This window comes from Eleutherodactylus coqui, chromosome 13 (assembly GCF_035609145.1).
Source record: "Eleutherodactylus coqui strain aEleCoq1 chromosome 13, aEleCoq1.hap1, whole genome shotgun sequence".
Taxonomy (NCBI): domain Eukaryota; kingdom Metazoa; phylum Chordata; class Amphibia; order Anura; family Eleutherodactylidae; genus Eleutherodactylus; species Eleutherodactylus coqui.
The window spans coordinates 49,854,862-49,870,289 of NC_089849.1; the positions used below are offsets into that span (position 1 = coordinate 49,854,862).

At 42.8% G+C, this 15,428-nt stretch overlaps 1 protein-coding gene across 1 annotated transcript in view; it reads right to left on the minus strand.

Annotated features, from left to right (window-relative positions):
- Window positions 1-852: 852 nt before the first annotated feature.
- RPRD1B (regulation of nuclear pre-mRNA domain containing 1B) overlaps window positions 853-15,428 on the minus strand; it is a 74,114-nt gene continuing 59,538 nt past the window's right edge. Inside the window, exons 5-7 of the mRNA XM_066586456.1 lie at window positions 9,026-9,152; window positions 8,617-8,792; window positions 853-1,592 (exon numbers count right to left, since the gene is read on the minus strand). Of these exons, the coding sequence (XP_066442553.1) occupies window positions 1,443-1,592; window positions 8,617-8,792; window positions 9,026-9,152 (453 nt within the window). The 3' untranslated portion in view covers window positions 853-1,442. The remainder of the gene's footprint in view (window positions 1,593-8,616; window positions 8,793-9,025; window positions 9,153-15,428) is intronic.

A 15,428-nucleotide genomic window follows, 5' to 3' on the forward strand; every position in this document is an offset into this window, starting at 1 on the left:
CAAAATAAGACACTATCTTATATTAATTTGTACCCCAAAAGACGCACAGAGTCTTATTTTTGGGGATGTCTTATACTTACCTAGCAAGCGACGCCTGCGTCCCTCCGGGGTTCTAGCAGATTTGCTTGCAATTCTCAGCGCCTACAGAACATCGCTTGCTGCTAACAGGGTTTGTAAATCCTGCCTCCAGCAAGAGATTGCTCTGATTGGATGAGCTGAGGTGCTCAAGAACCAATCAGAGCCAGTGCTCAATGAACCAATTACAGCCATTCAATGAAGAGCTATGATTGGTTCATCAAGCACCGCAGTGATTGGTTCTCGAGCGCCAGGGCTCAGCCAATCAGAGCATTCGCTCGCTGGAGGCAGGGTTACCAGAGAGCAGCGGGAGGGACCTAGATGATGCCTGCTAGGTATTGCATTTTGGTTTTTTTTATGTAGTGCAGCTAGGGCTTATATTTCAACCCCCTCCCCCCCCCCTTCTACTGAAAATCAGGGTCAGGCTTATTTTAGAGGTATGTCTTACTTTCGGGAAAACACAGTATATGCATAAATTGTTGTGCAATTCTTTATGGCCGTGCTATTATTTTTGTTGCTCAGCTCCATTATAAGCTCCAAACAACGAAAAATAATTGAAGTGCGAGAGGCAGGAGCAGTGCCCGACAGACCCGAATGACTATAAATGGGTCCGTTGGGCTTCTGTCTTCCCATCTGGCACTCACTCAGACAAAGCACGCTGCACTATTCTGTTCAGTAGTTTGTGCCGGATCTGCGCCAGAGCCTCTCATATAAATGGGACAGATCCGAGCTCGTTGAGCGAAGACAAAAGAAAATAAAGATTAAAATTGGTAAAAGTTTGAAAAAAATAATTTGAAATTTTAATATTAGGCAAAATCACCTAGGCCTAATGTAAGGACAGAATAAAGATGACCCATAATGGTGAATATGCTAACAACATTAGCAACAAACGCTTTCCACACAATCAGGACACAAAAGTTACTGAAGTTACACTCTATATTGTGCATTCCTCTCGTACAGCAGCGGAATTACAGAATGACTGACTGGGCCGCATCTGAACACAAATTCATTCCCAAGTCTTTCCAATAGACCACGAAAGTTAAAGCTGCCAGAGAAAGCTGATCGAGAAGCAGAATCTGCACACGCTCCGTAAACAAGTCTATTAAGGAAAACAAAAAATCAGGAGGGTAGATGGTGGACCCCGGCGACTGGCGCTGTCCATGAGCAGCAGACACTACAGGAGGGGACTAGGCTGCCTTTACTATACCCTGCTGGGATGGTGCCAGCAGTGCTTACAATGCATCCTGCACAGAAAGGATAAAAGTTTCCAGTTTCTCTGATCTATGGTATCCTCCACTCCTTTTCTTATGCTGGTGACTACTGAACACTTTAGTGGGCAAAGGAGTGTCCCAAAGAGGAATTTGGTCCTAATCGGTGGAGAAGAGATCACCGGCGGAAGGAAGTGGTGCGAGACCCCCTGTGACATTAGGAAGCAGCGAGAGGTCAGGCAAACTCTGTATGTGGGACTTCAGCTCCTTCCGTACCTGTGTTACACGGGCTAGCTTCTGCTTGTATTCCTGCAAAGACATGGAGTCAGAGAGAGAATGATTACATCTGCACAGAAGAAAAAAAAAGTGAAAAATGCATAATTTTTCCAACTGAGTTATAAATTAGCCTTTTCCTTATTTTTTATTCCACCTGCAATTAAAAACTAAATAAGACTATTGAGGTGGAGTTCAAAAAAAGATCCAAAAATGCCAGCTGTAACATTAAAGGCTATGTACACCGTTGCGCTGTTTTTTAAAATTAATGTGTTTTTGGAAATGAAGGCTTTCAGTATTTTTGTTTTTTATAAACCCTTTTGATTTCCATGATTCTATTGTTTTGGAGAGGGGAGGGAAGGGGACCGAGCTTGTGTGTAGCTGATCAGTACTGGGAAGGACCCCCAAGCCAGAAGCTTGAATGTAGGAGAATCTGCAAATCATGTATGAGGCTTTTTAAATGCATGAGAAGGGAAAACTCAATGCAGAAAAAAAAAAAAAGATAAGTGCATCATTTTTTTCTGCAGGGACTTGGTAAGATATGAGTGTGTCGATTTTTCATGCACATGAGGTTTCCATAGCCTTTAAGGCTGAAACTGTTCCATTGAAAAATTTGAAAATGTCACCTTGAATACCTTTACAGCAATGTCCTCACCGATTCCATCACAGTCTTAATTTTTGTTTTAAATCCCTCTCAACCCCACCCCAACACATTAGTAGTTTGACACTAGTCAAGTGTTAATAGTAGATATGACAGACACTAAGTAGTGGAGACCACCCCATTGACAGTGAACTAGTGGGACTGGATGACTCTCCAAAACCATTCAGTGTCACTGCAGCTGAATGGAGGGTCTCATATCAAAAGGTCTTTTTTTAATACAGCCACCTCAGATCACTATTAAGTAATTAAAGGGAATGGGTCATCAGAAAATGATTTATTGTATAAATCAAGTTTTTATGCTGAATATTTTTAAGAATGTTGGTGATTTCTTCTATGTCACAATCTATATTTACTAATAGTCTGACACTTCCTGTTCGCCATCTGATTATCACCAAAGGCAGTATTACAATGTATAGGTAACACAGGAACCACCTTTCACAATAGATTACGGTCACAGCTCACCTCCTCTCCCTCCCTGAACAATGATCTCCTCACACATCACAGGGCATGCTCACAACACTCTCCCAAAGAAGGCCACTTGGTCCCTTCTTGTCCACTATGTCTATGTCATGAGTCTGCTGTAAAGCATCTCACTAAATGCTGTTAACTGCAGCTCGGGCAAGATGGCCGCCCCCAGAATTATGTACATACAATAGACTAGAAAATTCAACAATGAGAAAATAAATTATAAAAATGGAATATGTTTTACTACGTGACTTAAATTCCTTACATAAGGTAATGTGTGAAGAGCGGGCATGGTACAGCGCGCCCAGGCAATCTTTAGAATGCGTGAGCTTTTTAGGCAAAAACAAAATGCGTGCATTATTTAAAAAATGCTATATATACTTTCAAACGCATCACTCCTATCAGCTTCCCTCGCAGTCCAGCTTTCACATCCATACATGGCTATGGGGAAAACGGTGGTTTGCACTAACCAGCGTTTAGTTGCGATGCGGATATCCCTACTTTTCCAGATTTTGCCCATTTTTAGTATTGCGCTTCACCCCAATGCTACCCTACGTATTATCTCTGGCCTAGATTGTCCAGCCTGGTCAACTTTCGAACCAAGAAAGATGAAGTCTTATACGCATCCTATGGCCTCTTTGTCAATTTTGATTTTTGCCATTTTTTTGCAGTCGTTAAGCTGTGGTGCTGGCGAGGGCTGCTGCGTATACCCTGGGCAGCAAGAGTAACAAACAGAGAAGTTCTGAATCGTATAAGACCCGATATATCACTGGAGGGGATGATGGTCGGGCTCAGACTTCTGGAGGACAAGATGGCCAGACTCAGACTCATGGACTTTGGCCATGTAATTCAAGCAGAGCCGCTAGAAAAATCTATAATGCTTGGATAGATCAGTGGCAAAAGAAGCTTTCAATGTTCTAAGCCACCTGCTAGCAATTTCTGCTAACAAATAATCACTGACCTGCAAAAGATCCTACATGTCACTCAACTAAAGATGGATCCATTCAGGTCCGACTCATGGCAGATACTCAGGAATAGGAAACGGCCTTCTTTAGGCGTACATAATTCTGTGTCCGAAAGCCAAAGTGTTCCAAGTGTGAACAGTCAGTGATGATAGGTCCTCGTTTAATCCACCTAACCTTTACCAGATAACCGAGCCTCTCATCTGAACTCCAAATGACCTGCCTGAACTTCTGAAAATGAAATATTCGACTAAAGGAAATTGTGTATTTCCTGGTAAAAAAAAAAAGTTCAATTACAGAATTGATGGGAAGAATTTTGAGGTCCGGATATTTTCCTTCAAGCAGAAGAGGGATTATAATGACAGCTTTATATTACAGGTGAAACGCTGATGGATGAAATACAGATTGGAATATGTTGGGTTTGGTATGGCTGTGCGGTTGCCAATAAAGCAAGGCATGTGGCATATAATGTGCGCCTGGCAGGGTTGAAGACGGAAAGGGGGCGAGGTGAATCACAGTTCATCGTAGATGAGCACATCTAATGAGATAATAGTCTTAATATAGAGGAAAAGGGAGAGGAGTAATGTGAGCAGTGACTAATACTAGATGGAAAGCATCATCAGATAAGTGGCCACACATTAGAGAAACGTTGGCAGGACCCAACGATCAAGTAATATGTATGGGGATCTCCCGACTCTCCTCCGATGGCAGACGCCAAGTGAAAGAAAGGGATTAAGGATCCTAGACTTCAACATACCTGATGCTTGGTTTCCATGGGAGATAAGGAGTAGTGGCTTTTTCCCCTCTCCTGCTATAAACCAATACGTACCATGAACACTTGGCATATTTATGGTGGAGTGGGGAGTAATAGCGGTCAGCTATCTTAAAAGGGGTTATCTGGGCATAATATGGTACAGGCATAAAACAAAAACCACACCCAACAGAATTGGAGCGGCAGGGGAACCAGGGGAGGCCAGTTCTTCTTTTATCTTTGAGTAGCACCATGAGGTTTCCCCTTTTTTTTGCTGCTCAGATAAACCCTTAAAATGTAGGACATGGTGGGATATTAAAGTTCCCCTTTAAGGACGGGAGAATATGTTGTTGTTAGCCATTTAGTCATTGGTGACCCTATAGGTGAGTTCCCTTCATGTTTTTCGGGTTTGCACTGCTTCTTTCAGTTGTGTGATATCCATGCCAGTATCAGCTCTGACATATCAGCCATCGTGTTCTTTGGCGGCCAGGTCTTCTTTTGCCACTGATCTGTCCAAGCATTATAGATTTTGTAGCAACTCTGCTTGCAATATATGGCCAAAATCCGTGAGTCTGAGTCTGGCCATTTTGTTCTCCGTGAGCCTGAGCCCGGCCATCTTATCATCCAATAATATATCGGGTCTTATACGAGTCAGGACTTCTGTTTGTTACTCTTGCCATCCAGGGCATACCCAGCAGCTTTCAGCAGCACCACAGCTCAAAGGCATCAATCCTCCTCCTATAGGCTTTTTTCACAGTCCAGCTTTCACATCCATACATGGTTATGGGGAAAACGGTGGTATGCACTATCCTGCGTTTAGTTGCTATCCCTACTTTTCAGGATTTTGATCATGTTTAGGATTGCTCTTCACCCCAGTGCTATCCTATGTTTTATCTCTGGCATAGATTCTCCATCTTGGGGAATTTTCAAACGAAGGAAAATGAAGTCTCGCACACATTCTACAGCCTCGTTGCGTATTTTGATTTGAATTTGGCCATCTTTTGCAGTTGTCATAGTTTCAGTCTTCTTTAGATTCAGGTAGAGGCCCATTTTTTCACTTTCAGCTTTAATATTACATATCCGCTGCTTCAGACCTGCCTCCATTTCTGCAAGCAGAGTTGTATCATCCGCATAATGGAGATTGTCAATGTTTCTGCCACCTATTTTCACCCAGATTTCCAATTTGTATAGGTCCATTTTCTGCCTGATCACTTCTGCATTAAATTCCACAAATGAAGGGCATGTATTGTAAATGGCTAAAGAATAACCTGAAGAGGTAGGTAACTGTACTCAAAGGCAAAGCTTAAATAGTAGCTCTACAGACTCTGCAGCAGCTGCTGACACAGAGCCAGAGCTGCAGGCAGGGAGAGTAGAATCCTGACAGCGGGCCACATCAAATGAGGCGGCAGGCTGGATTCGGTCCACAGGCCTTGTGTTTGACATGTGTGGTCTAAGGAGACAGTCCAGCAATGTGCTCGGCTACGGTATCTCTACCAGATCCATAGAAGTGAACTGCCGTTGCAGTCACTAAGGGGACAAGGGGTGCACCATTCTTGTGATGCCTGGGGGTCCCAGTGATCTATCATTTAGCACCTATGCTGTGGATAAGTGATAAAGGATTTGATACAATAACCCCTGTAAGCTTGTGCCCTAGAATATGACTACTAGTAGGGCTTTTTGCTGGGTACTGCTTCATGCTGGGTTTTAATTTGCAGTTCAACCGACTACATTATCTTTATACTTGAATCCAATGTTTCTGCATATGCGTCCTTCAAGCCTGAGCTTCATTGCTATATGATTAAAAATGACCCTTCAGTCCTGGACAAACCAACACTGCTGCATCTCTTATCGGATCACCTGATGCACATTGGGTATTAGTATGCATCACTAGTCTAAGACACTACATGCGGTTTTGTTTGGTCTGTGCTGCCCATATGAGCCGTACTCGCCAGTCAGAGTAGTGTGATGATGCATACTAATGCACAATGTGCATCAGGTAGTCTGAGAAGCGAAGCAGCCATCTTTGATTACCCCGGACTGGAGGGTAGCTTCAAAACGCAACATGAACTGCATCTGATCTACTGGTCTTTACCAAAACATTGCATTACCTGGAACTTCTTTTCTTGATACTTCCATAAATTGAGAGGTTATTATGTATATATAATATATATAGAACGGAAGTAGTTTATTAACTTTCCATTTCTGGCAGCCTGTGACATACTCACAAAGTAGTCAGCGAAGAGTTAAAATGACCCCTCGTCTCCTCCGTGATGCCTGGTTCATTAGTCAGACCTCCAGCCTCCGCTTTCCCACCACTTGTCATCTGATCAGATGTGGAATGGGTCTGCTGGGAACGGGAGGTCCATGCTCCGCCGAGCAGTATGTCCCCTGGGCAGGGGGGGAATTTCAGAGCAGCGCACATACTTAGGACTTTTCACAGCCAGTCAGCTCTATGTAAACACTGAACGGAGAGCTCCAGACACGTATGGGTTATTGTCAAATCCATACTGTCCTTTGTGTGCAAGTGTCTACAGTTTGGGTTACAATGTTTAGGATCTGCTGAAATTTCTTAGCTACATTTTGCTTGATGCAGTAGAATATACACCTGGAAGGTTTTACTGATGCCTTACTGTAAAAAATACAGCGGTTATTTACTGAAAAGAGGTTGTAGGAAGTAGTTCATAATCAAGCCCTTTAGTGACGTCATGTCCCATCCATAGCTATCTAACCACAGGAATTCCCACCAGGTCAACATTGTTGGCACCATGAGTCGGGAGCGAATTTTTTTCCCCCTGAATGGGCTAATTGGCTTCTGCTTGTTTTTGTTTTTTTTGCCTTCTTCTGGATCAACAAGGGGGTTGAAACAGGCTGAACTACATGGACATTGTCTTCATTCAGCCCAACATACTGTTACTAGGAGAGTAATATCAGAGGGACCAACGCTGCTCAGAACTGCGAGGGTGGCCATACACATTAAATAGCCGTTTGCCGAATGCTCCTTTGGCCAACAGCTATCTCGCCTGACACCCTCACACTCCTGAATGCTCGTCTCGGCCAAGCCTTCATGGGCTCTGAACGCAGAGATGAGACAAAGCTGCTGCCAGGCTTCACTGGCAGCAGCTTATATTCCAGAGGACAAAAGGACCCAGCAGTGGAAGACCGACTGCCCAATCCTTCACCTCTTCATTGTATGCAACATCTTTAAGGTCGTTGTTCAGCAGTGAAATTTTTATTTTTTATTTTTTTTTAAACGCTTAGATTGGAATAAGATTAAAAAAAAAAAAAAAAAAGGAGGGAAGACATACTGCAAACCTTAAAAAATGTTGCTGATCCACCGCCAACTCCTTCTTCCCTCTCACCGCACTCTGTACTTCCCTACAGCTGATCATGTTCCATCTAACCACATGACCGCTGTGGCAGTCACGTGGTTAGATTGGACGTAATCGGCTGTAAAGAAGTACAGAGAGTGGTGAGAGGGAAGAAGGAGTTGGCGGTGGATCAGCAACATTTTTTAAGGTTTGCAGGAAACGTAAGGCTCTATTAACATTCAGCGTCACAGCCTCTGTTCTGTTATCTATGCTTGTAGGAGTTTCCTACTAAATCCTGATTACGCCAAACAGAACCCACCGACTTATGATGGGATCTATCTGGTCTCTGTGTTGTGGAACACCACTCAATAGAGGCACTATTCAGGAAAGTCAATGTTAATTCACGGCCAAACAAGAGCATTACCATTAGCACAATTCAAGATGTTGCTCACATGGGAGGGCCACTGTTTTATACATTTATACTCATTATCCATAAAGTCCTCAACCTGATTGGATGTTTAACATTTGCTGATTAATTCTATTGGATACATTCATGTTCATAGAGGTTGTCTTTTACTACTGACCTTAACATGGTCAACAAATGGGCATTAGGAAAGAACAGGTCTTCTCTGGTCAAAGTTCATTAATGGCCCCTCAGTGAGTATGAGACTACCCTCACCCTTGGAATGTGGCCAACAGTCTATAAACTGAGAATATAGTAAAAAAGAAAAAAAAAACAGGGGCTTTACGTTTACATTTTCTCCATCTGGTATTCTGGATGGCCAGACCTGAGCTCTAGACCGCATCATTCTTACCATTAAAAACACATTGAAACCTGCCAAAGAACTGCTAATGCAAGTGTAAACAGTGGTGATCCACCTGAAAAAAATGGCGCACACAGTTGCATCCTTACCTCCAGCTTCTTCTCCTTGTTGCTTAGAGCTTCTTTTTGGCTCTGCGTGTATTCCATTAACATCCGCGCCAACTGCCTTCGATCATCTAGCTCTGCCGCCAGCCGCCCGTTATACTCTGCCAGCAGTAGACAGGCTTCATCTACTGTCTTGGAAAGGCGTTCTGCTGCCTCTTTATCTGAAAAACGTACATACGAATTTACCAGGCCGTTCGTAATATTTTGGTGACGCTACCCAGAAGATTAAAAGATTAGATCACTGTATCCATATTCAGTCTGGCAGGCCCGGTTGCCCCGCATGGCCAAGGCCAGACATTTGCATAGAAAATCAATGCATAAAGCTGACAGCTACTAGCTGTCGCCAAGCATGTTGAGACAGATCCAAGGTTACAAATAAGATGGATGGTCTTACCGGTGATCTTCTCCAGTAAGGATACATCCTGAACTTCCTGTGGAAGGGATGCAATTTTCTGCCTAACAGCGGCGTCTCCAGAAGCGGCATTCTCCAGATCCTGCAGTGCTTTAATGAGATCCTCAGTCTAGGAGATACAAAAAAAAAAACATTACGCTGGATGAAAGATATGGAAGGGAAGTATAGGTATCCAAGATTTCAAGCTATTTAATTATTCATAAAAAGACTATAATAAATCGTGTTTTAGATCTAGCTAAAATTCACCGCCTGAAACGGAGCCTGTAATGAGGTCTTTGCATGCTCCGCTCAAAGTCATGATGTATTATTTAAACAGTAAAACTATTTTATCTCCAGCAAACTTGCATTTTGTCACCACTATAGATCATTTACATTTTTATAATTTTACATTTACAAGCAATTTTTCCAACACTTCCATCAACACATTTAAGATGAAATGAGAAACCTTACACTGCAAATGCATCATCGGGTTGACACCGATTCCTCTGTCAGGAGGTTTTTTAATTGGTGTCTGGCAAATTTACTGGAGCTGCAGAGCGAACGTGTGAACTATGAAACATGTACATATGTAATTATGTGCGAAACGGTTGGCAGGGTGTTTGAGCCGTTAGACCAATATTTGTGTAAAGTCTTTGATAAACCCCAAGGGGGTCTTAGGTTTCACCCTTTGCAATCCAATTTTGGATTCAAGGTTTCCTAGGGGGGTTTTTCTCTTTCTGCCATTATACAATGGCGCCATCTGCTGGCTAGAGCCAGTAGTGCGGTATGGTAATATACAGTAAGAATACCCTGCCGGACGTCTTCCGACATTGGAACTGTACAGCTTTCAATCAGAATGTCTGAAGACGGCAGCCAGTGGATTGGAAAGGGTTAAAAAGCAAGGCTTTCAACTATTTGAGATGACAGAAAACAACCCATGAAATAGATTGCTCTTAAAATAATCTTTGGAACTATTTTTGTAAATTCCCAACCATGGGGATTTCCAGAAGAATTGGTGTTAGTTGACAAAGGAATTTTGATGGGAAAGGAAGAACTTTAAGGATGTGAAGAACACATGACTAAGGATGTATCTATACGTACTTCTAGCATGTTCTTCTAACCTCCACACAAGCTGCAGGGTCAGAGAAGCTTTTTTATAATTTAGGTAGGTTAAGGTAAAGTCCCCTGGTGCAAGCACAGAGTCATGACTGACTCTTAAGGTGACGTCACATCATGACGGTTTCTTGGCAGACTGTTTTGCCATTGCCCTCCCCCAGCATCTTTTACCCTAGCTGGGTATTCATTTTAAAGACCTCGGAAAGGATGGAAGGCTGAGTCAACCTTGTGCTGGCTACCTAAACCATGCAGGGATTGAACCTGCAACCTTCAGGCCGTGATCGAGAGCTTAGGACTGCATTTCTGCTGCTCTAACACTCTTGTAGCCAAGTATAAAGTAATCTTCTGCTGGGATCATAAAATCTGCATGATACTAAAGGATTAAAAACTGGATTTAGCCACGGAGCCAAGCAGGTGGATCACATCTGACTTCACAGCAATCTGTTGAGAGTACATGAACAATGATGGCTCATCCGAGGTGATCTAACCAATTGGTCTAGGAGGCCTCATACTCAAAAGGTTCTCTTGATGACACAAACCACCGTCATAGTTTGGAGATCCCTCTCTCCCTCCCGATCCCCTCCACAATGCCCCACTCACCCCCGCGGCTCCCCCCCGAATCTTCAGGGACGAGCCAGCAGGTACTCGAAAAAGGCGATGCTCTCTCGAGTAGATCGCCTTACTGAGTATGCTCGCTCATCTCTAATTGATTTTTTTTAAATGCAAAGGTGTACATAGCCTTTAAATATGGAGAAACAAGAAATCAAGAATTTGCAAATATTGTTGATATACATTTCCATACTACATTTGACACTACTACTATTATACCACCCAAACAGGCACGGTTAGGATGTGTCTGCAATATTGTCAATTGCCACTGGTCATGAATTAGAACTGCAGTAGCGTGCCGCACGTGGCTCCGGAGCCTCTGGTTGGGGAACCAGTACAATACTGCCATATCATACTCGACCACATTTAGCATGGACTGTCGAGAAGTGGAATAAGCTACATATCATGACAGTAAGCAGAATGTAGTGGAGTTAATTAAAGAATGGAGTCTTGTAAAACACTACAGTAGGGTCTACAGGGTCAGTTCAGAGAAGAGAGCAGAACCCAGCTGCTTTGTGCTCAATGCGGCATGTAGTCATTTTTATTCCATCGTTTGACAGGTAATTAATCTTACTTTATTAGTCCCTGTGTAACCCACAAATCATCATCAGCTCAGGCATTCGGATGTCTATGCCTCAGACGGAGCTACAAATACTGAACATCCCCATCCTACACCCTGGAGAACTCGTACAGATGTGCCACAAAGAGTGGAGTGTTAGATACTCTTCTCTGTAGCTGCGACATCTTCAATTATCTCGAAAACTTCCGTTTTCACTATGCACGTTCCCACTATAGAAAATACATTTCATTTTCTCTTCATTTTTATCTGCTCTACTAAATTCTACTCTTGGCTTCTCCAAATCCAAGTGCAGCCATTATGTAGAGACAACCTGTATTCAGCCAATCACTTGGGGTTATTGCAAGTTTCTGCACTATCGTTAAAAAGGCTTCATCCAATAAAAGCGCTGCAGCCCATGTTATTGATTCCCAGTATTATTCCCCCGCATCAATTTGATGTCTCTGATGCTGTTCCAGCCTAGTCCTAGTTTATGATTGGAGCCATTAGAAGCCTTCACTCTTACATAGTTCTGTTAACTCCATTGCCGCTTCATAAACTCCATCTGTTAGTTCCCACTAAAGTGCTCCATTCTCGCTCTATGGAGTAATACTCCTGCCTCCTGCGCTCTTCCGTGGACAGTTTGCCTTCTGTTTTCTTACCCTCTTGACTTTTTCTTTCCCTGAATGATAGGTCTTCGTTTTGCCTTAAATTAGTCTGCTTACAGTCAGACCTTCGCCGCTCTCTTCAGATACATCTTGTGCTTAATTCCCTGGCAGTGCACAACAAAAAAGGAGCAATTGCCCATAGCAAATATGACATGTCTGAATCCACTTTCACGGCTGGAATCTGGTTTATTGGGTTGTGCTGCTACTCTTAGCAAAAGTTATTCTAGGTGGACAAGTTCAACTCAGTTCATGTATCTTCCAGAAGAAAGTTGGGAGGCTCCATCATCAGCTGATATTGTTGGCAAACCATTAAGTCATTGCTGGTTCTCACAAAGAACAAAACATGGCAGGATGCCCAATGAATGGAAAGGCGACCCGTTAATTTCAACTGCATGTGCAATATGCAATATCAGAAACCACCATTTAAGCTGGCTATACACTTCAAATAAGGGAGAATATTTATTCGGCCAACAGCCATTCGCCCCCGCTGCTCATTCGGCCAACAGCCATTCGCCCCCGCTGCTCATTCGGCCAACAGCCATTCGCCCCCGCTGCTCATTCGGCCAACAGCCATTCGCCCCCGCTGCTCATTCGGCCAACAGCCATTCGCCCCCGCTGCTCATTCGGCCAACAGCCATTCGCCCCCGCTGCTCATTCGGCCAACAGCTCTTCGTCCCCATTGCTCATTCAGCCAACAGCTATTCGTCCTGATCCCCGCATACACATGCACGCTCAGCCGGGAATAAGGTTGTCTAAATGGTGAGAAGGGAACAAGCCACTACCAGATTCCTGTGGTGGCTTATCATGCCAAGAACAAAAGAATCAGCCATGTTGAAACCCAACTCCTCAATCCTTCTTTCCGCCTGGCGAAAGTCAGGACACCCCATATAAATTAGATTAGATGTCTTGCCGAAATCAGTGGTGGGTTCAGCCAAGATTAATCTAATGTGTAAGGCCACCTTTAGGCTCCCCTTTCTGTCAGCCCACAAGTCCAAATAGGGTGTATGAAAAAGGGTCTCAGGAGACAATTCAAGTTTGGTGAACTTAAGATACTACTATCCTTATCTCTTTTATATAGGGAACAATCCGATAACATAGTGGGTTCCACGGCTTGCACCTACTCTACGACAGATTGCCCATGACTATAAGAGTTAGAATTGCAATAATTGCTGTATTATTTAGCTTTGCATGTATAGCTACAATATACAGCTGCAAGAAAAAGTAAGTGAACCCTTGGAATCGCCTGAATGTCTGCAGGGATTACTAATAAAATGTGGTCCGATAGTCAGATTGTTGGTAATAATTGTGACTTGGATAACAAAGGGTCCTTTTAGACGAGCCGATTATGGTTTGAGTGACGTCATCGCTAGCTCGTCCACTCTTTCGCAGCCCAATTAGACATTGCTGGCTTGTGCAAACAAGAGTCGTTCATAATCAAAAACGAATGATAAGTAAACAAGCCAAAGATTTTTATGTCTGCGTAAAATGAATGACGGACGAAAGGTGAACGATTATCGTTCAGTCATTAGCTCGCGTTCAGACCAAACGCTTGTTTGAACAATTTTTTCGATAATTGTTCAGTCAGAGCACCTTAAACTAGTAACTCTCAAACAGCTGTACTGCTCTTTTCTTTTATTGGGCACACCGAGGAAACATTGGCAGTGCAGGGAGTAATAAATGAGCTCTTTAATTAAAAAAACCTGTCGATTCCCCTGTAGTCACATCCAAAAAAGTTTCCTGTAGCTGCAAAAAAGATTTGCACAACATTGCAATGAAATTTTAAACAATTCCTCCCTGCAAATCTGCCTCACGTCATCAATATTTCTGGGATGCTTTGCGTGCACATTCTTTTACAGGTTACGCCACAACATCTCGATAGGGTTAAGGTCAGGATTCTGACTTGGCAACTACAAAGCACAATTCATCTTTTTCAACTATTCTTTAGTGGATTTACATATGTGCTTTGGCTCATTGTCTTGTTACAACAAAGCCACGTCTCTTCAACTTAAGGCCGTGGACTGTTGCCCTATAAAATGTTTTGATAGACCTTAGAATTCCTCGCTCTCTCATTGATCACAAGGCGTCCAAAAGCTGAAACAGTAAAGCAGCCCAAAACCATGATGGTCAAATTAGAACCCAGTGCTGCAAAACCACAGTGCTTAACCACTGAACCACCATGCGATTCCACAGTAAATAAGTGAACCTCTACTTTAGACTTTGTGAAATACATTAGTTCCGTCTCTGCACACTCCGGAAACCCAGCTCGCACTCTTTTCTCCTAACCCTTATACCAGAGCCATTTCTCCATGGTTCCCGTCCTTCGTACAAATCCATTGAATGCATACTGTATATGGTCTCTGTATGACAAGCTATCAGCCTAATCCCAAGGTTTATCTGGGGGTTGCATATGAAGAGAGACAGAAAGGCTTTGAGGCAGGAGTGATGCAGTACAGCAGTTCTTCCTACACCAACACGCTGCTTTATCTCAACATGAACCTACATGACAGGCTGTCTGCGTGGCCGACCTGCACTAAGAAGGCTCTTCACACTGTTTACACCATAAGGAATTTCGATAAAAAGAGCCAAAATACATATTTATATTCCTGGCATCGGGTCTCCTGTCTGAAACAGTTTTGTTTAAACAGCTAATTATTCAGATCTTGTTTCTAGCAAGTGCAAATGTTAACCATGTGATATACACATACATGGGTCATTACAGTTTGTATATACAGAAGAGACACTGAATGATGGGAGGAAATGTATAATTCAGACATGCTGTTAGGGAAAAACGTAATTAAGAGCCCACTAAGTTTAAAATGCAAGAAGTCACAGTGGTATGAGAATCTATATGTAATTTTTGAAACCCTTCACAGATATAGATAAAAATTAATAACGTTTATTAAATTATTTAAAAGACATTGGTTTACACTGACAAAAAACAACACACAAATCAAGACGGAACAGGGAGAAAAACCAAAAGAGAGTACCCTGGTTCGGAGTTAGATGGGGAATTCGACACCTCAATAGTACATAGAGGTAAGTATATTCATCCCTTATAGTCTATATAGGAATAGTCCATAGGTATTAGCACAGACAAGTTTTGTCCAAGGGTAGATGGTGCAGAGCACGTCAAGTCTAGATATATGAATCGTGCTGGGATGTATTCAGACAAAGTGTGTATAAACCCTTAGATGACAGGACACCTATATAATCATATAATGAATCCCCAATGATACCACAATAATTGTTCGTAAATAGAGTTATTGTTTTCTGGGTCTGGTTATAGTGTTTTTAGATGTTAACCAAAACCCGCGGAAACAAGCTCTTTGTACCTTGGTAGTATTAAATCTACCAGTATGAGGCCAAAATTGGCCCGGCATGCGGCAAGTAGGAGTCTACAAGCTCACAGCTTGCTGTCATGCCATGTAATACTGTTAAGAAAATATGTTCATGCTCA